General features: G+C 45.6%; 1 protein-coding gene across 3 annotated transcripts in view; it reads right to left on the bottom strand.

The window, feature by feature from the left end:
- The window catches only part of EFCAB5 (EF-hand calcium binding domain 5), a 129721-nt gene that overhangs the window by 43294 nt on the left and 64368 nt on the right, over window positions 1-22059 (bottom strand). For all 3 annotated transcript variants that reach the window (XM_056558990.1, XM_056558988.1, XM_056558989.1), the window contains 7 exons: window positions 21289-21445; window positions 13793-13856; window positions 13577-13644; window positions 12934-13089; window positions 6753-6855; window positions 2771-2944; window positions 2380-2472 (listed from right to left, as the gene is read on the bottom strand). In XM_056558990.1, coding sequence (XP_056414965.1) covers window positions 2380-2472; window positions 2771-2944; window positions 6753-6855; window positions 12934-13089; window positions 13577-13644; window positions 13793-13856; window positions 21289-21445 — 815 coding nt within the window. The remainder of the gene's footprint in view (window positions 1-2379; window positions 2473-2770; window positions 2945-6752; window positions 6856-12933; window positions 13090-13576; window positions 13645-13792; window positions 13857-21288; window positions 21446-22059) is intronic.

The raw sequence follows: 22059 nt of genomic DNA, 5'->3' as shown, positions 1-22059 counted from the left end.
TGGCAGCTCTGAAAAAGCTAACCATTGTATAAGTTAATACCTGAATGCAGGGGCATAGCTATAGAGGTAGCAGTCACACTGGGGCCCTGGTGCCTAAGGGGGCCCCAAAGCACATCTGCCCCATAAAAGATCAGTATTATAATTGGCATATGGGGCCCTGTTGCAGATTTTGCATCGGGGCCCAAAGGCTACAAGTTATGTCTCTGCCTGAATGTATGTATCAAGTAGGGTAGGAAACAGGGCTACCCTGCATTCACCCCATTTACATTTCCTGCAAGCTTGTATGATTTGGACTACCTGGCGGCCCCCAACTGGGCGATGGCTAAATTAAAGGTGTAGTCAACCAGACCAGGTCAGAACCAAACAATCACATCTTAGAATCTTAGTCAGAGGGATTACCAGAGACAAGCCAGGGATCAGAACCAGAACCATGTCAAAATCCGAACAGTACCAGAAAAAAATGGTTAGAATAGGATTTCTTCTCAAGATCCAAATAGGAATGCAGAAGAAAGAAACACGGTCAGGGGTTCAGAATCCAGGAATACAGACGGTAGCAGAACAGGAGCGTGAGTGATGGCAGAAAACTCAAATCATGGGTGGCTCAGGCCAACAGCCACCTGTTTAAATATCCTTTTCTGAGAGTACATGGAACACCAGTGCTGGGCCTGTTGGGCTAAATGACCCTGCGCACTGCCACTATGAGAGCTGGCCATCGATGTAACAAAAGGGCACTCCCGATGGTGCTGTCGAGAAGCCAAGATTACAGTAGAAGGTAGGACATTTAAGTTCAGAGGGTACTCTAGAGCTTTACGAGGAGCTGGTTTAATCTAATAAGTATCATGACTTAAAAGAGTAGTGCAGTGAAAAATAACTTATAGATTGTGGGGGGTCCGAGCGCTAAAACCCCCCATGATCTCCTGCATGGGGCCCTGGCAGTTTGCCAGAAGCTGACGTCCGACCCCTGCAGGAAGCTGCGGCCGGCAGACCCCCTCAATGTATCTCTATGGAGTATAATGAGGGGCGTGTCAGCTGGCACTCCATGCGGGGTTGGCACGCTCCCTTCCAGCCAACTGCCGTGACCCCATGCAGGAGATCATGGGGGGTCCCAGCGCTCAGACCCCCCATGATCTATAACTTATCCCCTATCCTTGGATAGGGGATAAGTTATTTTTCACCAGACAACTCATTTAATTTTTTTAATCTGTCCACTTAAATAGATTTTGCAGGAACCCAGGACCTCTCCAGTCAACCAAGTATTGCAAGACCCCCTGGACCTTCCTGCAATCTAATATTATGAGTCTCTGAGATGCAGTGAGAGTAGGAGCATTCTTTTTCAACAGAGATTCATGAAAAACATTATCCTAAATGATTCCAGCAGCTTAAGATGATATTGAATTCATTACTTACAAAATCTCTTGCAGACTAATAGAACAAGGGTCTCGTTTCCCTCAGGCTACCTTTAAGCATATGACTTTAGTGGGCAACCACACTTTATCTCCAACAACAAGCAGAGAACCACATGAGTGTCTTTTCTTGGCTCCTTTTTTTGGGATGTTCTGGGATTTCCTTGGTTTCTGTTGAACAAGGGCTCAGACTGTTGACAGATCTTTATCGATGACATCCGCCTCAGGATTTTTTTTTTTTTTTACTAAACCTAGATAGAGCTATCAAGGAGCTAGGCCAGCAGTGGGAGTGAGGAGAGGTAAGTTTAGGACAGTTTGCACACGCAAAGCCTTGTGAAAGAAATGCAATATATTAGACATGTTTTACTCATGATACCCAGACAGGATTAAAGGGGTTATCCAAGATTAGAAAAACAGAGCTAAATTCTTCTGAAAACAGTACCAAGCCTGTTCTTGGGTTGTGTGTGGTATTGCAGCTCAATTCCTTTGAAGCGCAGTTGTAATACCACGCACAACCACGTGTGGTGATGTTTTTCGAAGACATCATAACAGTTTTTCCATTGCTGAATACTACCTTGAGGGTATGTTCACACGTACATAATCTGCTGCGGCTAACTGCAGCAGAAATCCTGCTTGTGGATTTTCTCTGTGAATTCACGCAAGCCGAAATTTGCTACAGACCCATTGAAGTCAATGGATAGCAACATAATCTGCTTGCTGATTTTCTGCTACAGAAGTTCAACTTGCATAAATCTGCAGCGGAAACCCTGCAGTTGATCATGTATATGTGAATGTACCCTTAAATTGACAGGAGACAATATCTGCACTACGAGCTAAATAATCCAGCACCATGTAGACAGGAACCAGGATACTGCATTACACTTTTTTTTGTCTCACAACTTTTTTTCATCGCCTAAGATATTTATCTTTCTATACCATTATATGATTGGGCAATGGATATATCTGTTTTATTTACCTGACCAGGGTTTTCCATCAATAAAGTGTATCCCTCTGCCTTCACTGCTTTCAGCCGGCTGGTCTCTTGTATCCTCTTCTATATTTGCTGCTCCTGTACAATTACAAAAAATGGAAATTGATGATTATTAGTATTATATTTAGTTGTTTTTACTTTGCATCTACATGTTCTTGACACATTTTGTTTGTGAAAGATACCTTTTTTTTCATATGCCCTATAAGGCATATAACGTTGACACCTGCACTGGAGGTTTTGCTAGGACTAGGACCCTCCTTCACCGGTTCCAGCAAAATTGCTGGGCAAAAATAAAGTGGATGCGAACCTAGCCTAAGCAGATCTTGCTCTAGCAGGATCAGCCCATTAGTGTATTTAGCACCTTGTTGTATTCTACCTTCTTCTGTGTCTTCTGGCCTTTCCTCCTTCTGGCCTTCCTCACCAGAACCACTGGGTATAGCTGAAGCTGTAATAGTAGAGCCTTCTCCTTTCTCTTCTGGTTGATTATCTCCTTCCTGGAACTCAGCCCAAAAATCAGTTGGATCCATTTCCCCCAATTCAATCACTGGCCCTAAAGGGAAAAAAAGAAAAAAATTAAGTCAGGTATGAAGATATGAATGTGATTCTCTGCTTAAATAATCGATCTTATCTATATTCCCTATGAGGCAAGAATATGAACCAATTCCGTAAGCTGAATTATGTATATTTCAAAGGAGAGAAGGGAATAATTTTCTGCTGCGCAGACCAGATTGAGTTTAGGAGACTGTCATATTCCCATTTTAAGATGGTTATACACCTTCAATGTCTATCAGCTGAGCCTTTGTATAGCCAACAGCTTCTTCTCCCTATACAGGCAAGGTCACACAGGATGCACCCGCAGCGTGAAATATGCTGCTGATGTCCCCTTTGTGACTCTGCCCTTATAGGGAGATGCGGATGTGCCCCGTGTAAACCTGCCCTAAACATGAACCAAGCGGACATGTTTGCTAAACTGAACCTTCATGTGTTCTAAATGGAGAAGGGGTAAGTCGCTGCCAGACTTCTCTGGTGGCAGCTTATCTCCCTGAGAACAAAAGGATTGGGCAGCTAAAATTCAACATGTCTGACCCTTCTCTCCTGACATCATTTGTTAGTAGAGATCTGCAAGGATCCTATGCACATTAGGCAGTCAGATGGTCCAACCAAAATCAGGGGGTTTGGATGACTTTTGTATATAGGGACTCTTAAAGGGGTTATCCACCATAAGGTGACTTTAGTACGTACCTGGCAGACAGTAATGGACAAGCTTAGGAAGGATCTGCGCTTGTCTTGGGGCTAAATGGCTATGTTGTGAGATTACCATAATACTGTGGCTAGCTTTTTGTGAACTGGTATTTCCTATTTGACTTTTCTTTTTTTGACTACAAATCCCACAATTCTATTTTCCTCCTTCCCACACATCAGCCACCCCACCCATTGAAACATAAACGAGCTGCATCCATTTAAAGACCTGTGGTTTTCAATCAGGGTGCCTACAGCTGTTGCATTAGTTGCAGATTGATCCCTCCACCCATTGAAGCAGACAGGCTCCCTGTCATCAGCTGACTAGTGAGTCAGGTCTTGGCCACATTGCAACCTGGGAAAAATCTCAGACAACAGTCATTTTGAATGATGTTAAAAATAAATATTGGAGTGAAAATCCCAGAAGAATTGTGAGAAAACCGTCACACACACAGGTACAGACACTATATTATGAACTACACTAACTTTACAGCCCCTGAAGTATAGTCAAATAAAAAAAAATTCCTGTCCTGTTTGGCTGACATTAGTCTAATGTTTATGGCCAGTGTAAGTTAATAAGTTATCATTGTTCTACAAGCACAAACTACAGTGACTCCCCGACCTAGGATGGCCCCGACATATGATGAAATCGACATACGATGGCCTCTCAGAGGCCATCGCATGTCGATGTCAGCATCGACATACGATGCTTTTTTATGTCGGGGCCATCGCATTAAGTGCTATCCGGCAGCGCCAAATGCTTAAGCTGCTGCCGGATAGCAGCTTAATGTTCCCCGTGTGGTGCGGTAAGTATTACTTACCCCTCCACGATGCTCCGGGGTGCCCTCCGGGTCCAGCGCTGGTCTTCCGGCGTCTTCTCGGCCCTCTCCGATGACGTTAATACGCTGCTGCGCACGCCATCCAATAGGAATGGCGTACGCAGCGGCGTAATGACGTCGCTACTCAGGCCCAGTAAGGCCTTGCGGAAGACAGAAGAGGACCGGAGAAGACAGCGGAGGACCGGAGAAGACAGCAGAGAGCCCAGCGGAGGCCGGGGTCACCATCGGGAGCGGCGGGGACACCATCTCGAGCGGCGGGGACAGGTGAGTACAGCTTCCTATACTTTACATTGCACGGATCCCTCATCATACGATGGATTCGACAAACGATGGCTCGTTTGGAACGAATTACCATCGTATGTTGAGGGACCACTGTACTAAAGTAAATACTCAACTGTAGAATATCCTGCGGTGCCACAGCCATAAATATAGTAGTAAGTAGTGATGAGCGGCAGGAGCCATATTCAAATTTGCGATATTTCACGAATATATGGACGAATATTCGTCCTATGTTCGTGAAATTCGCATATTCACCATGTTTGTTCTTTTTTTTCATGCAAAAATTCATAATGAAATTCACATAGTGCACATGCGCAATTATATCTTTCACCTAAAAGATGGGAGAGATCAGTGTCCAGTCTGAAAGTGCCAATATGTGCATAAATATTTCCATAAATTTGCATACATTTTTTTTATATTCGGCATTACGAATATATATCACTATATTGTAAATATTTGCGAAGTGCCAATATTCGCGGTAAAAATTAGCATTTCGAATATTCGCACTCAACGCTAGTAGTAAGGGAAAAAGTTAAAAGGCTACTCCGGTGCTTAGACATCTTATCCCCTATCCAAAGTATAGGGGATAAGATGCCTGATCGCGGGAGTCCCGCCGCTGGGGACCCCCGTGATCTTGCATGCGGCACCCCGTTTTTAATCAGTCCCCGGAGTGTGTTCGCTCCGGGACTGATTACCGGCGACCACAGGGCAGGCGGCGTGTGACGTCACGTCTCTGCTCCCGTGTGACGTCACGCTCCGCCCCTCAATGCAGGCCTACGGGAGGGGGCGTGATAGCTGTCATGCCCCCTCCCGTAGGCTTGCATTGAGGGGCGGAGCGTGACCACAATTTAAAAGCACGATTTTTAGCACTTAAGGTTCAGTAGTTTTTATTCATTATTACTTTTGTCAGTTTCATGTTCCAGGGGAGCATTGGATTTTTCTTTCATTAAAAGAAGAGTACTGACAGTTTTGTTCACGTCTGTAAATCCGAAGCATTACTTTGCACTGTAAGAGCAGAAAATCGCATCTCTGCAGTGGCAGCATCATATGTTACCTATACTGTAGATCTGTAACTTAAGGATTACTCCGAGGGAAAAAAAATTATTCATATCAACTGGCTCCACACATTTAAACAGATTTGTAAATTACTTCTATTAAAAAATCTTAATCCTTCCAGTACTTATCAGCTGCTGTATGCAGAAGAGAAGTTGTGTAGTTCTTTCCAGTCTGACCACAGTGCTCTCTGCTGACACCTCTGTTCATGTCAGGAACTGTCCAGAGTAGGAGCAAATCCCCATAGCAAACCTCTCCTGCTCCGGACAGTTCCTGACACCGGAAAGAGAGGTGTCAGCAGAGAGCACTGTGGTCAGACTGGAAAGAATGACTTAAATAGGCACTGTCAGATACAAAAACTTTTGATATGTTGTAAAGCGTACAAAACCAATAGGTTTTGCAATTGATTTCATTAGAAATTTTTCAGTATTTCATACTGAAAAAGCCACTCAAACAACTACCCCCTCCCCTGCCTGCTTGGACACATACTAGTCCTGCTGTGTCCATGCGTCATCTCCTATGTCATGGACACACTTCCTTGATTGACAGCTGTGAGTGCAGGGCTCACACCTGGAGGAAAAATCCTTCCACTGTCAGCTTGTGTCCTGCTACTGTCAGTGATGACAAGCTGGGAGTTGTAGTTTTGCTAATGCTAGGGGAGATATGAGCAGACAGCATACTGAGGGAGAGGGCGGAGAGCTGCACAGTGAGGCCACACCCCCTCCCTTTGAGAGGAATTCAGACTAGTGAGCTAAATTAAAAGTGTAATAAATAAATAAATAAAGGTGCTAGACACATAAAAATTAGATGTACATAGTCAGGATTAGGTACTGAGTGATATATAAAAAAAATTCCACCAGAGTACCCCTTTAAGCCATAAAATGGAGCAAAAATGGATTTCAAGAATCCCATATGTAATAAGAGGAGAAGACAACTATATGATCTCACATTGTCGAGGGTTACGTGGATGCCATGTCTCTGCCTTTGAACTTATACTGTCATAGAACTTTTCCATGAGAGAAAGAACTCTTTGTCTGTCTAGAAAGCCAACCTACAAACAAAAAGGGATACAATCAATATCATTTCTTAGTAGTAGTAGTAGCTATTTTACTGACATCTTCTGATGGTCCTGACAAATAAACAATAATATGTCATCTGATATCTTTCTAAGGATGTTCCCACCATTTGCATTGGTGGCTTTGTTCAGAGCCTCCATCGGTATCTCCTTCAGTGTAACAACGGGGGGTTCAGTCCTCAAATCACTCTCTAATAGGATACTTTCCTATCCCATCCAGTCTCTCCCAGCAGTGAAGCAGCAAGGAAGTCTCTGCTAACTATAAGAGGAACGTATACAAGCAATTGTTTGAGCTGTGATTGTTTTGATCTGTGTGTAAGTGAGAGGGACTTTAAATTCAGGGAGTTTAATTGACATATTTGATTGTTTTTTGTTTTGTTTTTATTTACTGATATTTTTGCAATCCCCAAACCTAGAATGGCCTCCATGTTGGAAAATGCAGTCCGGTGTGCATCTTGTACAATGTATGCAATCCTTGAGCAGTGTTACGCCGAGCGCTCCGGGTCCCCGCTCCTCCCCGGAGCGCTCGCAACATCCTCGCTACTGCAGCGCCCCGGTCAGATCCACTGACCGGGTGCGCTGCGATACCGCCTCCAGCCGGGATGCGATTCGCGATGCGGGTGGCGCCCGCTCGCGATGCGCACCCCGGCTCCCGTACCTGACTCGCTCTCCGTCGGTCCTGTCCCGGCGCGCGCGGCCCCGCTCCCTAGGGCGCGCGCGCGCCGGGTCTCTGCGATTTAAAGGGCCACTGCGCCACTGATTGGCGCAGTGGTTCTAATTAGTGTGTTCACCTGTGCACTCCCTATTTATACCTCACTTCCCCTGCACTCCCTCGCCGGATCTTGTTGCCATCGTGCCAGTGAAAGCGTTTCCTTGTGTGTTCCTAGCCTGTGTTCCAGACCTCCTGCCGTTGCCCCTGACTACGATCCTTGCTGCCTGCCCCGACCTTCTGCTACGTCCGACCTTGCTTTTGTCTACTCCCTTGTACCGCGCCTATCTTCAGCAGTCAGAGAGGTTGAGCCGTTGCTAGTGGATACGACCTGGTTACTACCGCCGCAGCAAGACCATCCCGCTTTGCGGCGGGCTCTGGTGAACACCAGTAGTAACTTAGAACCGGTCCACTAGCACGGTCCACGCCAATCCCTCTCTGGCACAGAGGATCCACCTCCTGCCAGCCGGCATCGTGACAAGCAGCAGTTCGAGGGTGAATATTGTTGTGTGAGATGTGAGCGAGTTGTTCGTTTGGAAGCCCAGATCCTGCATCTAGAGGAACAACTGGCAACATTGAGTCGCATTGACAACTTGGAGAGGAGTCTTCTGCTCACTGAGCAGGCACTCTCGGGGGTAGAGGTGGGGGAGGACAGTGGGACGGAGGTGCAGGACAGTCAGGCAGCTAGCTGAGTTACAGTTAGAAGGCGGGGTAGGGGAAAAAGTGTCAGGGAGGCTAGTCCTGAACTGGCACACCCCAACAAGTTTGCCTGCTTGGCAGATGAGGGGGATGCAATTTCAGAGCTAGCAGTACTTCAGCAGGATACTGCATCTGACCACCAGGGGGGTGTCTGCTCCAGTAAGGAGGGAGAAGTGCAGGGCAGGCCAGACAGGTACTAGGGGTGGGGGACTCAATTATTAGGGGGACAGACAGGGTGATCTGATTGCCGAACAGTGTGTTGTCTACCTGGCGCTCGAGTTCAGCACATCGCGGATCGGGTTGACAGGTTGCTGGGCGGGGCTGGAGAGGACCCAGCAGTCATGGTACATATTGGCACCAATGACAAAGTAAGAGGTAGGTGGAGTGTCCTTAAAAATGATTTCAGGGACTTAGGCCGCAAGATTAAGGCAAGGACCTCCAAGGTAGTATTTTCTTAAATACTACCAGTACCACGAGCCACACCAGAGAGGCAGCGGGAGATTAGGGAGGTAAACAAGTGGCTCAGAAGCTGGTGTACAAGAAGAGCTCTAGGTCTTCCCCAGGAAACTATAGACCGGTAAGTTTAACATGCATTGTGGGTAAATTGTTTGAAGGACTTATAAGGGACTACATACAGGAATACATAGGGGATATTAGTATTATAAGTGATAGCCAGCATGAGTTTACTAAGGATAGAAGTTGTCAAACCAATCTAATTTGCTTTTATGAAGAGTTGAGTAGAAGCCTTGACAGAGGAATTGCTGTGGATATAGGGGGAGATTTATCGAAACCTGTCCAGAGGAAAAGTTGCCCAGTTGCTCATAGCAACCAATCAGATCGCTTCTTTCATTTTGCAGAGGCCTTGTTAAAAATGAAAGAAGAGAGCTGATTGGTTGCTATGGGCAACTGGGCGACTTTTTCTCTGGACAGGTTTTGATAAATCTCCCCCATAGTGTTTCTGGATTTTGCTAAAGCGTTTGATACTGTCCCTCATAGACGTCTGACAGGTAAGTTAAGGTCTTTGGGTTTGGAAACTTTAGTTTGTAACTGAATTGAACACTGGCTCATGGATCGTACCCAGAGACTGGTGGTCAATGATTCGTGCTCTGATTGGTCCCCGGTTATTAGTGGTGTACCCCAAGGTTCAGTACTGGGACCGCTGTTGTTTCATTTATTTATCAATGATATAGAGGATGGTATTAACAGCTCTGTTTCTATCTTTGCAGATGACACCAAGCTTTGTAGCACGGTACAGTCTATAGAGGATGTGTATAGGTTACAAGATGACTTGGATAGTCTAAGTGTCTGGGCATCCACTTGGCAAATGAGGTTCAATGTGGATAAATGTAAAGTTATGCATCTGGGTACTAATAACCTGCATGCGTCATATGTCTTAGGGGGGATTAAACTGTCAGAGTCACAGTTAGAGAAGGATCTGGGTGTACTTGTAGATCACAGACTACAGAATAGCATGCAATGTCAGGCTGCTGCTTCCAAAGCCGGCAGGATATTGTCATGTATCAAAAGAGGCATGGACTCAAGGGACAGGGACATAATACTCCCCCTTTATAAAGCATTGGTACGGCCTCACCTGGAATATGCTGTTCAGTTTTGGTCACCAGTCCATAAAAGGGACACTGCGGGCAAGTCGTCTCTCACAGCGTGGGCCAGCGGTCTGCTGTGATGCGAGTCTTCTGAGGCTGCGTGTGTGCGCAACGTAAGCTGTGAAGGAAAGGGTGCGTGGTGTAGGAGATGGAGCGCTCTTTCTGCACTGAAGCTGGATTGGTGCCAGGGTCTGGGATGAAGTGTGATGCCAATTTGCTTTGGTATGCAGGCTAGACGAGTTTCTAGAGACTTCTCCGTTCTTCAGAGCTACTGAAGAACGAAGAAGCCTCAAAGAACGGAGAAGTCTACAGATACCAAAACAGGAGTGGAGCTCTCACGACAGCCCTACAACAAATAGGAAAGACTTTCTTTTATAGAATAGGATTCGTATCACTGCAAACTCCTTAGTGTTTTTCCTCCACAGGGACGATCCCAGGGCACATAGTGCTCCAACAGATACACCGTTTTGTGTTTATAGGAACAACTTGGAGTACTTAGTACTCATTGAGGGACATATCAGACAGTGTGTTATTCTCACAAACTGCATACCTACCTGTACTGGATTATAAATCCGACCAACAGGGTTTGATCTGGGAGATCTGATACTAGAGATATTATATATATTATTTATATATCTATATTTCATTTCATGTTGCTAGAGTCTTTTTTAGGAACTGTACATTGCATGTTTTACTACCTAAAGATATTTAACTATAGTGCCACACATAGTTACATAGTTAGTACGGTTGAAAAAAGACATACGTCCATCAAGTTCAACCAGGGAATTGAAGGGTAGGGGTGTGGCACGATATTGGGGAAGGGATGGGATTTTATATTTCTTCATAAGCATAAATGTTATTTTTAACCCCTTAAGGACCAAGGACGTACTGGTACGTCCTTGGTCCTGCTCCCGTGATATAACGCGGAGTTACACGGTAACCGCGCGTCATATCACGGCGGGCCCGGCGTCATAGTGAAGCCGGGACCCGCCGCTAATAGTGCGCAGCGCCGATCGCGGCGCCATGCGCTATTAACCCTTTAGCCGCGCGCTCAGAGCTGAGCCGCACGGCTAAAACCGAAAGTGAAAGCTGCCGGTTAACTCAGTGGGCTGTTCGGAATAGCCGTGGCGAAATCGCGGCATCCCGAACAGCTTACAGGACAGCGGGAGGGCCCCTACCTTCCTCCTCGCTGTCCGATCGCCGAATGACTGCTCAGTGCCTGAGATCCAGGCATGAGCAGTCATGCGGCAGAATCGTCGATCACTGGTTTCCTATGAGAAACCAGTGATCAATGATGAAGATCAGTGTGTGAAGTGTTATAGGTCCCTATGGGACATATCACTGCAAAAAAAAAGTGGAAAAAAAAGGGAATGAATATCATTTAACCCCTCCCCTATTAAAAGTTTGAATCACCCCCCTTTTTCCATTAAAAAAAAAACACAGTGTAAATAAAAATAAAACTAAACATATATGGTATCACCGCGTGCAGAAATGTCCGAATTATAAAAATATATCATTAATTAAACCGCTCGGTCAATGGCGTGCGCGCAAAAAAATTCCAAAGTCCAAAATAGTGCATTTTTGGTCACTTTTTATATCATTTAAAAATGAATAAAAAGCGATCAATAAGTCCTATCAATGCAAAAATTATACCGTTAAAAACTTCAGATCACGGCGCAAAAAATGAGCCCTCATACTGCCCCATACACAGAAAAATAAAAAAGTTATAGGGGTCAGAAGATGACAATTTTAAACGTATTAATTTTCCTGCATGTAGTTATGATTTTTTCCAGAAGTACGACAAAATCAAACCTATATAAGTAGGGTATCATTTTAATCGTATGGACATACAGAATAAAGATAAGGTGTCATTTTTACCGAAAAATGTACCACGTAGAAACGGAAGCCCCCAAAATTTACAAAGCAGCGTTTTTTTTTCAATTTTGTCGCACAATGATTTTTTTCCCATTTTACCGTAGATTTTTGGGCAAAATGACTGATGTCATTACAAAGTAGAATTGGTGGCGCAAAAAATAAGCCATCATATGAATTTTTAGGTGCAAAATTGAAAGAGTTATGATTTTTTAAAGGCAAGGAGCAAAAAACGAAAATGCAAAAACGGAAAAAACCCCGGTCCTTAAGGGGTTAAGGCTGACAGTGATGACCACAAGGGCCCTGCGGTTTAAACTACCCACCACCTTGCACCAAGCATATTAATAAAGCACATTTATATATTTCATCAAGTGTTGTAGTTATCTTCCCTTTCCTCTCTCCCCTTTTCTACCTTTTTCCCCTCCCTCCACCCCCCCCCTCACAGTATCCCATTAGAGAGTGCTTTGAGGACTGTACCCCCTGTTGTTACACTATTACACTATCCGCTAAGCACTGCGGGTATTTAGTGCCACACAGTTAACCTCGGCACCCCCTATAGCCTAAGTGAAATGCACTTTTTTCTTGTTGGTATCACCATCAGATTAGTTGACAAGAACTAGTATTTAGTGGTATCAAAAAATTCCACGCAGTTCCAAGAGCTATTGGGAGAATTTTTGCGACATATCTACCACAGCTTTGTGTTGTCGATCATAAAAAGGCTGAGCATGCATATAAATATTAGATCAGTATACAGTATAAATAGAAAACATTGGGGGAGATTTATTACTGCATTTAGAATATTTTTTTTTTGCTTACAACAGACACACTTTGCAGTGGTCACAAATTTATGAAGTGCGAATGTTGCAAAAAAGCCGCAAACCCCTCTAAAAAGTTGCAAATCTACACCAGCTCAAACCTTGCTTATAAAAATGCCTTTGGAAAGAACTGCTAAAAAGTCTCACAGAAAAGTCACAGAGGAGAGGAAGAATCATACAAACTTATGTTCTGAAGTGATTTATGTTTTTTTGCTTATGTGCGCCAAATTTATCAATTTGATAGTATGATAAATGTGTCGCACCTAAGCAAAACCAAAGCAAATAAAAATAAAAATTACTTAGCAAAACTCACTTTCGAAAGACAACGATGATCACTGTCCCCCATTGAACTTACCTTTCCTGAATCACATGCAAGAAAGAGATCAGAAAATTTCTGTCTCCAAATATCATGGCGAATGGTCTCACGGAACATGTCGGCGCACTGTGCCATGTGGTGCAGGAATTCCTGAAATAAGTCTGTGCTGAGGTGACTAATAAATGGATATACATACTGGAAGGAGAAAGGAAAGAAATTAGAATAAAGGCACATGATACATTAGACCTGCATTAAAAGTTATTGTTATTAAAAACAACTTTTCACATGTTGCTCAGGAATGTCAAAAGTTACTAATCGCACTAGGTCTCCATTCGGAGACCCACTGCAATCGAGATATATTAGCTGGGGAACTTGACGGCAATGCGCTCCATTTGCCAGCTGGCAGATCTGGCCTTTTCTCTACATTCTATAGGGAAAAGGTCGGATTTGATTGACAGCAGGGCAGTAAGTGAAAGTGAGCAGCTTATAATTAGCCATCACAGCGGGTCTCAGGAGTAAGACCCGATGCAATCTAAACTTTTGGGAAACATGTCTTACAGTTTCTTTGAGATGAAAATTATAGGCATCGAGTACATATATAGTTTACATTTTATTAGATTGTTTGAGGTATTATATAATAAATGCAAGAAGTAAACAGAAACATTATGTGATAATCTTTCACCTCTGCAAATTCTTCATCATTTAACTTCTGTTCCATTGTGTCTGCCATCTCCAATTCTTTACTGGAAACTGTCAAAACAAAATGTTACCATTTCTCATAAATATGTGTAAGAGAAACCACTAACAAGCTATTTATTTTTCGAGAAATAAAATATTTATTACGACAAGTTAACTTGAAACAAAGTATATATATAATATCAATATTACTGAATCTTACCTGATTTGTTATCTAACGTAGGTTGGGAAATGTCTTCAAAAAATGATTTCAAAGCACTTTGTACCTAAAATTCACATAGAACATAACATTTTTAAACATATTCCAAAGTCTTTGACATAAAAAACTATACAAGTCACATTATACGAAATACAGGCAGTTTCATTTGTGCTCCATGCAACCCCTACCGCTACCTACAGCAGATGAAAGATCATTTCCATCTATGAGGGTATGTTCACACATACTGTATACACAGCGTTTAGCTATTTATTTATTATCATTTCCACAGCATCAATTCAGCAGTGCATACTGTTCATGTGACTATACTCTTATGTATAATTCACATTTTGGAATTTAGTTAAAAGGAAACTCCGACGGAAACAAGTGGAAAACAGAAGTTTTCAAATCAACTGGTGCCAGAAAGTTAAACAGATTTGTAAAGTATGTATAAAAAGAGATGAATGGCACTAACCAGTGTCTCCAGTAAGTGAAAATCTGATTTTATTTAGAGGAAGTGTGCCTAACGCACGAAATAGCTATCACTATGACCGTGAATGGCGTCCGTGCTCTCCCTGCACTATGTATGTATACTTGCACTTTTGTTAAATAAAATCCCATTTTCACCCGCTGGAGACACTGGGGAGTGCCATTCATCTCTTTTTATACATATTTGTGGATTACTTTTCTCTGGATTTGAGCACCCCGGAGACTGGAGGGTGGTGTTGGAGCGGAGTGTCTGATACAAAGGATATTAATATAGGATTTAATATATGGACTTATGATCTATTGCCGTGCCGAGCGCGGTCTCTTCTAACAGATTTGTAGATTACTTCTATTTCAAAAACTGAAGCCTTCCAGTACTCATCAGCTGCTGTATGCTGTGGAGAAAATTGTGCAGTTTTATTCAGTCTGACAGCAGTGCTCTCTGCTGACACCTCTGTCCGTGTCAGGAACTGTCTAGATTAGAAGCATAACCTCATAGAAGACTACTTCTGCTCTGGACAGTTCCTGCAAGGACAGAGGAGTCAGCAGAGAGCACTGTGGTCAGACTGGAAAGTACTGGAAGTATTAAGCAGTGTTACGCCGAGCGCTCCGGGTCCCCGCTCCTCCCCGGAGCGCTCGCTTCACTCTCCCCGCTGCAGCGCTCCGGTCAGATCCACTGACCCGGGGCGCTGCGATTCCGCTGCCAGCCGGGATGCGATTCGCGATGCGGGTAGCGCCCGCTCGCGATGCGCACCCCGGCTCCCGTACCTGACTCGCTCTCCCTCGGTCCTGTCCCGGCGCGCGCGGCCCCGCTCCCTAGGGCGCGCGCGCGCCGGGTCTTTGCGATTTAAAGGGCCACTGCGCCGCTGATTGGCGCAGTGATTCCAATTAGTGTCTTCACCTGTGCACTTCCCTATATCACCTCACTTCCCCTGCACTTCCTTGCCGGATCTTGTTGCCATTGTGCCAGTGAAAGCGTTCCTTGTGTGTTCCTAGCCTGTGTTCCAGACCTCCTGCCGTTGCCCCTGACTACGATCCTTGCTGCCTGCCCCGACCTTCTGCTACGTCCGACCTTGCTTCTGTCTACTCCCTTGTACCGCGCCTATCTTCAGCAGCCAGAGAGGTTGAGCCGTTGCTAGTGGATACGACCTGGTCACTACCGCCGCAGCAAGACCATCCCGCTTTGCGGCGGGCTCTGGTGAAAACCAGTAGTGGCTTAGAACCGATCCACTAGCACGGTCCACGCCAATCCCTCTCTGGCACAGAGGATCCACTACCTGCCAGCCGGCATCGTGACAGTAGATCCGGCCATGGATCCCGCTGAAGTTCCTCTGCCAGTTGTCGCTGACCTTACCACGGTGGTCGCCCAGCAGTCACAACAGATAGCGCAACAAGGCCAACAGCTGTCTCAACTGACCGTTATGCTACAGCAGTTACTACCACAGCTTCAGCAGTCATCTCCTCCACCGGCTCCTGCACCTCCTCCGCAGCGAGTGGCCGCTCCTGGTCTACGCCTATCCTTGCCGGATAAATTTGATGGGGACTCTAAGTTTTGCCGTGGCTTTCTTTCCCAATGTTCCCTGCATCTGGAGATGATGTCGGACCTGTTTCCCACTGAAAGGTCTAAGGTGGCTTTCGTAGTCAGCCTTCTGTCTGGAAAAGCCCTGTCTTGGGCCACACCGCTCTGGGACCGCAATGACCCCGTCACTGCCTCTGTACACTCCTTCTTCTCGGAAATCCGAAGTGTCTTTGAGGAACCTGCCCGAGCCTCTTCTGCTGAGACTGCCCTGTTGAACCTGGTCCAGGGTAATTCTTCCGTTGGCGAGTATGCCGTACAATTCCGTACTCTTGCTTCAGAATTATCCTGGAATAATGAGGCCCTCTGCGCGACCTTTAAAAAAGGCCTATCCAGCAACATTAAAGATGTTCTGGCCGCACGAGAAATTCCTGCTAATCTACATGAACTTATTCACCTAGCCACTCGCATTGACATGCGTTTTTCCGAAAGGCGTCAGGAACTCCGCCAAGATATGGACTCTGTTCGCACGAGGCGTTTCTTCTCCTCGGCTCCTCTCTCCTCTGGTCCCCTGCAATCTGTTCCTGTGCCTCCCGCCGTGGAGGCTATGCAGGTCGACCGGTCTCGCCTGACACCTCAAGAGAGGACACAACGCCGTATGGAGAACCTCTGCCTGTACTGTGCTAGTACCGAACACTTCCTGAGGGATTGTCCTATCCGTCCTCCCCGCCTGGAAAGACGTACGCTGACTCCGCACAAAGGTGAGACAGTCCTTGATGTCTACTCTGCTTCTCCACGTCTTACTGTGCCTGTGCGGATGTCTGCCTCTGCCTTCTCCTTCTCTACTGTGGCCTTCTTGGACTCTGGATCTGCAGGAAATTTTATTTTGGCCTCTCTCGTCAACAAGTTCAACATCCCAGTGACCAGTCTCGCCAGACCCCTTTACATCAATTGTGTAAACAATGAAAGATTGGACTGTACCATACGTTTCCGCACGGAGCCCCTTCTTATGAGCATCGGATCTCATCACGAGAGGATTGAACTTTTGGTCCTCCCCAATTGCACCTCGGAAATTCTCCTTGGGCTTCCCTGGCTTCAACTTCATTCCCCAACCCTGGATTGGTCCACTGGGGAGATCAAGAGTTGGGGGTCCTCTTGTTCCAAGAACTGTCTAAAACCGGTTCCCAGTAACCCTTGCCGTAACTCTGTGGTTCCTCCAGTAACCGGTCTCCCTAAGGCCTATATGGACTTCGCGGATGTTTTCTGCAAAAAACAAGCTGAGACTCTACCTCCTCACAGGCCTTATGATTGTCCTATCGACCTCCTCCCGGGCACTACTCCACCCCGGGGCAGAATTTATCCTCTCTCTGCCCCAGAGACTCTTGCCATGTCTGAATACGTCCAGGAGAATCTAAAAAAGGGCTTTATCCGTAAATCCTCCTCTCCTGCCGGAGCCGGATTTTTCTTTGTGTCCAAAAAAGATGGCTCCCTACGTCCTTGCATTGACTACCGCGGTCTTAATAAAATCACGGTTAAGAACCGCTACCCCTTACCCCTCATCTCTGAACTCTTTGATCGCCTCCAAGGTGCCCACATCTTTACTAAATTGGACTTAAGAGGCGCCTATAACCTCATCCGCATCAGAGAGGGGGATGAGTGGAAAACGGCATTTAACACCAGAGATGGACACTTTGAGTATCTGGTCATGCCCTTTGGCCTGTGCAACGCCCCTGCCGTCTTCCAAGACTTTGTTAATGAAATTTTTCGTGATCTGTTATACTCCTGTGTTGTTGTATATCTGGACGATATCCTAATTTTTTCTGCCAATCTAGAAGAACACCGCCAGCATGTCCGTATGGTTCTTCAGAGACTTCGTGACAATCAACTCTATGCCAAAATTGAGAAATGTCTGTTTGAATGCCAATCTCTTCCTTTTCTAGGATATTTGGTCTCTGGCCAGGGACTACAGATGGATCCAGACAAACTCTCTGCCGTCTTAGATTGGCCACGCCCCTCCGGACTCCGTGCTATCCAACGCTTTTTGGGGTTCGCCAATTATTACAGGCAATTTATTCCACATTTTTCTACCGTTGTGGCTCCTATCGTGGCTTTAACCAAAAAAAATGCTGATCCCAAGTCTTGGCCTCCTCAAGCAGAAGACGCCTTTAAACGACTCAAGTCTGCCTTTTCTTCGGCTCCCGTGCTCTCCAGACCTGACCCTTCCAAACCCTTCCTATTGGAGGTTGATGCCTCCTCAGTGGGAGCTGGAGCTGTTCTTCTACAAAAAAATTCTTCCGGGCATGCTGTCACTTGTGGTTTTTTCTCTAGGACCTTCTCTCCAGCGGAGAGGAACTACTCCATCGGGGATCGAGAGCTTCTAGCCATTAAATTAGCACTTGAGGAATGGAGGCATCTGCTGGAGGGATCAAGTTTTCCTGTTATTATCTACACCGACCACAAGAACCTCTCCTACCTCCAGTCTGCCCAACGGCTGAATCCTCGCCAGGCCCGGTGGTCTCTGTTCTTTGCCCGATTTAATTTTGAGATTCACTTTCGTCCTGCCGATAAGAACATTAGGGCCGATGCTCTCTCTCGTTCCTCGGATGCCTCAGAAGTTGAACTCTCTCCGCAACACATCATTCCACCTGACTGCCTGATCTCCACTTCTCCTGCCTCCATCAGGCAAACTCCTCCAGGAAAGACCTTTGTTTCTCCACGCCGACGCCTCGGAATCCTCAAATGGGGTCACTCCTCCCATCTCGCAGGTCATGCGGGCATCAAGAAATCTGTGCAACTCATCTCCCGCTTCTATTGGTGGCCGACTCTGGAGACGGATGTTGTGGACTTTGTGCGAGCCTGCACTATCTGTGCCCGGGATAAGACTCCTCGCCAGAAGCCCGCTGGTTTTCTTCATCCCCTGCCTGTCCCCGAACAGCCTTGGTCTCTGATTGGTATGGATTTTATTACTGATTTACCCCCTTCCCGTGGCAACACTGTTATTTGGGTGGTCGTTGATCGATTCTCCAAAATGGCACATTTCATCCCTCTTCCTGGTCTTCCTTCTGCGCCTCAGTTGGCTAAACAATTTTTTGTACACATTTTTCGTCTTCACGGGTTGCCTACGCAGATTGTCTCGGATAGAGGCGTCCAATTCGTGTCAAAATTCTGGAGGGCTCTCTGTAAACAACTCAAGATTAAATTAAATTTTTCTTCTGCATATCATCCCCAGTCCAATGGACAAGTAGAAAGAATTAACCAGATCTTGGGTGATTATTTGCGACATTTTGTTTCCTCCCGCCAGGATGACTGGGCAGATCTCCTTCCATGGGCCGAATTCTCGTATAACTTCAGGGTCTCTGAATCTTCCTCCAAATCCCCATTTTTCGTGGTGTACGGCCGTCACCCTCTTCCCCCCCTCCCTACCCCCTTGCCCTCTGGTCTGCCCGCTGTGGATGAAATTTCTCGTGACCTTTCCATCATATGGAGAGAGACCCAAAATTCTCTCTTACAGGCTTCATCACGCATGAAGAAGTTCGCGGATAAGAAAAGAAGAGCTCCTCCCGTTTTTTCCCCTGGAGACAAGGTATGGCTCTCCGCTAAATATGTCCGCTTCCGTGTCCCTAGCTACAAGTTGGGACCACGCTATCTTGGTCCTTTCAAAATTTTGTGTCAAATTAATCCTGTCTCTTATAAACTTCTTCTTCCTCCTTCTCTTCGTATCCCTAATGCCTTTCACGTCTCTCTTCTCAAACCACTCATCCTCAACCGTTTTTCTCCCAAATCTGTTCCTCCCACTCCTGTTTCCGGCTCCTCGGACATCTTCTCTGTCAAAGAGATCTTAGCTTCCAAAAAGGTCAGAGGGAAAACTTTTTTTTTAGTGGACTGGGAGGGTTGTGGTCCTGAAGAGAGATCCTGGGAACCTGAGGACAACATCCTAGACAAAAGTCTGCTCCTCAGGTTCTCAGGCTCTAAGAAGAGGGGGAGACCCAAGGGGGGGGGTACTGTTACGCCGAGCGCTCCGGGTCCCCGCTCCTCCCCGGAGCGCTCGCTTCACTCTCCCCGCTGCAGCGCTCCGGTCAGATCCACTGACCCGGGGCGCTGCGATTCCGCTGCCAGCCGGGATGCGATTCGCGATGCGGGTAGCGCCCGCTCGCGATGCGCACCCCGGCTCCCGTACCTGACTCGCTCTCCCTCGGTCCTGTCCCGGCACGCGCGGCCCCGCTCCCTAGGGCGCGCGCGCGCCGGGTCTTTGCGATTTAAAGGGCCACTGCGCCGCTGATTGGCGCAGTGATTCCAATTAGTGTCTTCACCTGTGCACTTCCCTATATCACCTCACTTCCCCTGCACTTCCTTGCCGGATCTTGTTGCCATTGTGCCAGTGAAAGCGTTCCTTGTGTGTTCCTAGCCTGTGTTCCAGACCTCCTGCCGTTGCCCCTGACTACGATCCTTGCTGCCTGCCCCGACCTTCTGCTACGTCCGACCTTGCTTCTGTCTACTCCCTTGTACCGCGCCTATCTTCAGCAGCCAGAGAGGTTGAGCCGTTGCTAGTGGATACGACCTGGTCACTACCGCCGCAGCAAGACCATCCCGCTTTGCGGCGGGCTCTGGTGAAAACCAGTAGTGGCTTAGAACCGATCCACTAGCACGGTCCACGCCAATCCCTCTCTGGCACAGAGGATCCACTACCTGCCAGCCGGCATCGTGACAAGCAGCTGATAAGTACTGGAAGTATTAAGATTTTTAAATAAAATTAATTTACAAATATGTTTAACTTTCTGGTACCAGTTGATTCAAAAGCATAATTTTTTTTTTATCAGAGTACCCCCTTAAAGGGGTTATCCAGGAAAAAACTTTTTTTTATATATCAACTGGCTCCAGAACGTTAAACAGATTTGTAAATTACTTCTATTAAAAAAATCTTAATCCTTTCAGTACTTATGAGATTCTGAAGTTGAGTTGTTCTTTTCTGTCTAAGTGTTCTCTGATGACACGTGTCTCGGGAACCGCCCAGTTTAGAAGAGGTTTGCTATGGGGATTTTCTTCTAAACTGGGCGGTTCCCGAGACACGTGTCATCAGAGAGCACTTAGACAGAAAACAACAACTCAACTTCAGAAGCTCATAAGTACTGAAAGGATTAAGATTTTTTAATAGAAGTGATTTACAAATCTGTTTAACTTTCTGGAGCCAGTTGCTATATAAAAAAAAAGTTTTTTCCTGGAATACCCCTTTAAGTTTTTATTCTTTACTGCCTAAGTATATGATACAAATTAACTCAAAAGTGAAAGGAGTAAGAAGGGATACAATAAATTCCATATTTATTATTACTTTTAAATATTAACCTGCTGGCTGGGTTCTCCTTAGGCTACTATGAACTGATTTTATGTCCGTATTACAGTCACAAGAGAGCTTTTAGCTAAGGTCATCAGATTCGTGGTCTGGCTGGGGTTTGCCAGTGCATTACCAGTACATCATGTGACATGTGTACATTTGTACACTTACTAGTGCAAGTGGAATCCTGCCGCTAACATCCAGAGTCCATTCTTGGAACTGCAGGGACAAGGCTCCTTTCCTCTTCTCCATTACCTGGCTCTGGATACTCTCCACTTGTTCTCTGTTATCTTGGTTATACTTCAGTTCCTCTTTTAGCTGACCAAGCCTGCAGTCGACAAAGTCATAACCACTGTATAGTAACATATAAAGCCTTATCTATAATATTGTCAATTCAGAGTTAAAGGGGTATTCCAGGCAAAAACTTTTTTTTATATATCAACTGGCTCCGGAAAGTTAAACAGATTTGTAAATTACTTCTATTAAAAAATCTTAATCCTTCCAATAGTTATTAGCTTCTGAAGTTTTCTGTCTAACTGCTCAATGATGATGTCACGTCCCGGGAGCTGTGCATGATGGGAGAATATCCCTTGCATGATGGGAAAATATCCCCATAGGAGCTGGACAGCTCCCGAGACGTGAGTCATCAGAAAGCAGTTAGACAGAAAACAGCAACTAAACTTCAGAAGCTAATAACTATTGGAAGGATTAAGATTTTTTTTATAGAAGTAATTTACAAATCTCTTTAACTTTCCTGAGCCTGTTGATATATATATAAAAAAAAGTTTTTGCCTGGAATACCTCTTTAAGTCAATTAAGTGAAATAAAAAGGAAATGGAGTAAAAAAACATGAGCTAGATACCATATATATGGTAATAACCAACTTGGTCTGTGCTTGGTTTGCAGTTGTAGGGTATATTCACGCTTACTATATTAGCTGCC

This window comes from Hyla sarda, chromosome 2 (genome assembly GCF_029499605.1).
Source record: "Hyla sarda isolate aHylSar1 chromosome 2, aHylSar1.hap1, whole genome shotgun sequence".
NCBI lineage: Eukaryota > Metazoa > Chordata > Amphibia > Anura > Hylidae > Hyla > Hyla sarda.
Note: the sequence above shows the minus strand (reverse complement) of the source record. Positions and strands in the feature narration are given on the sequence as shown.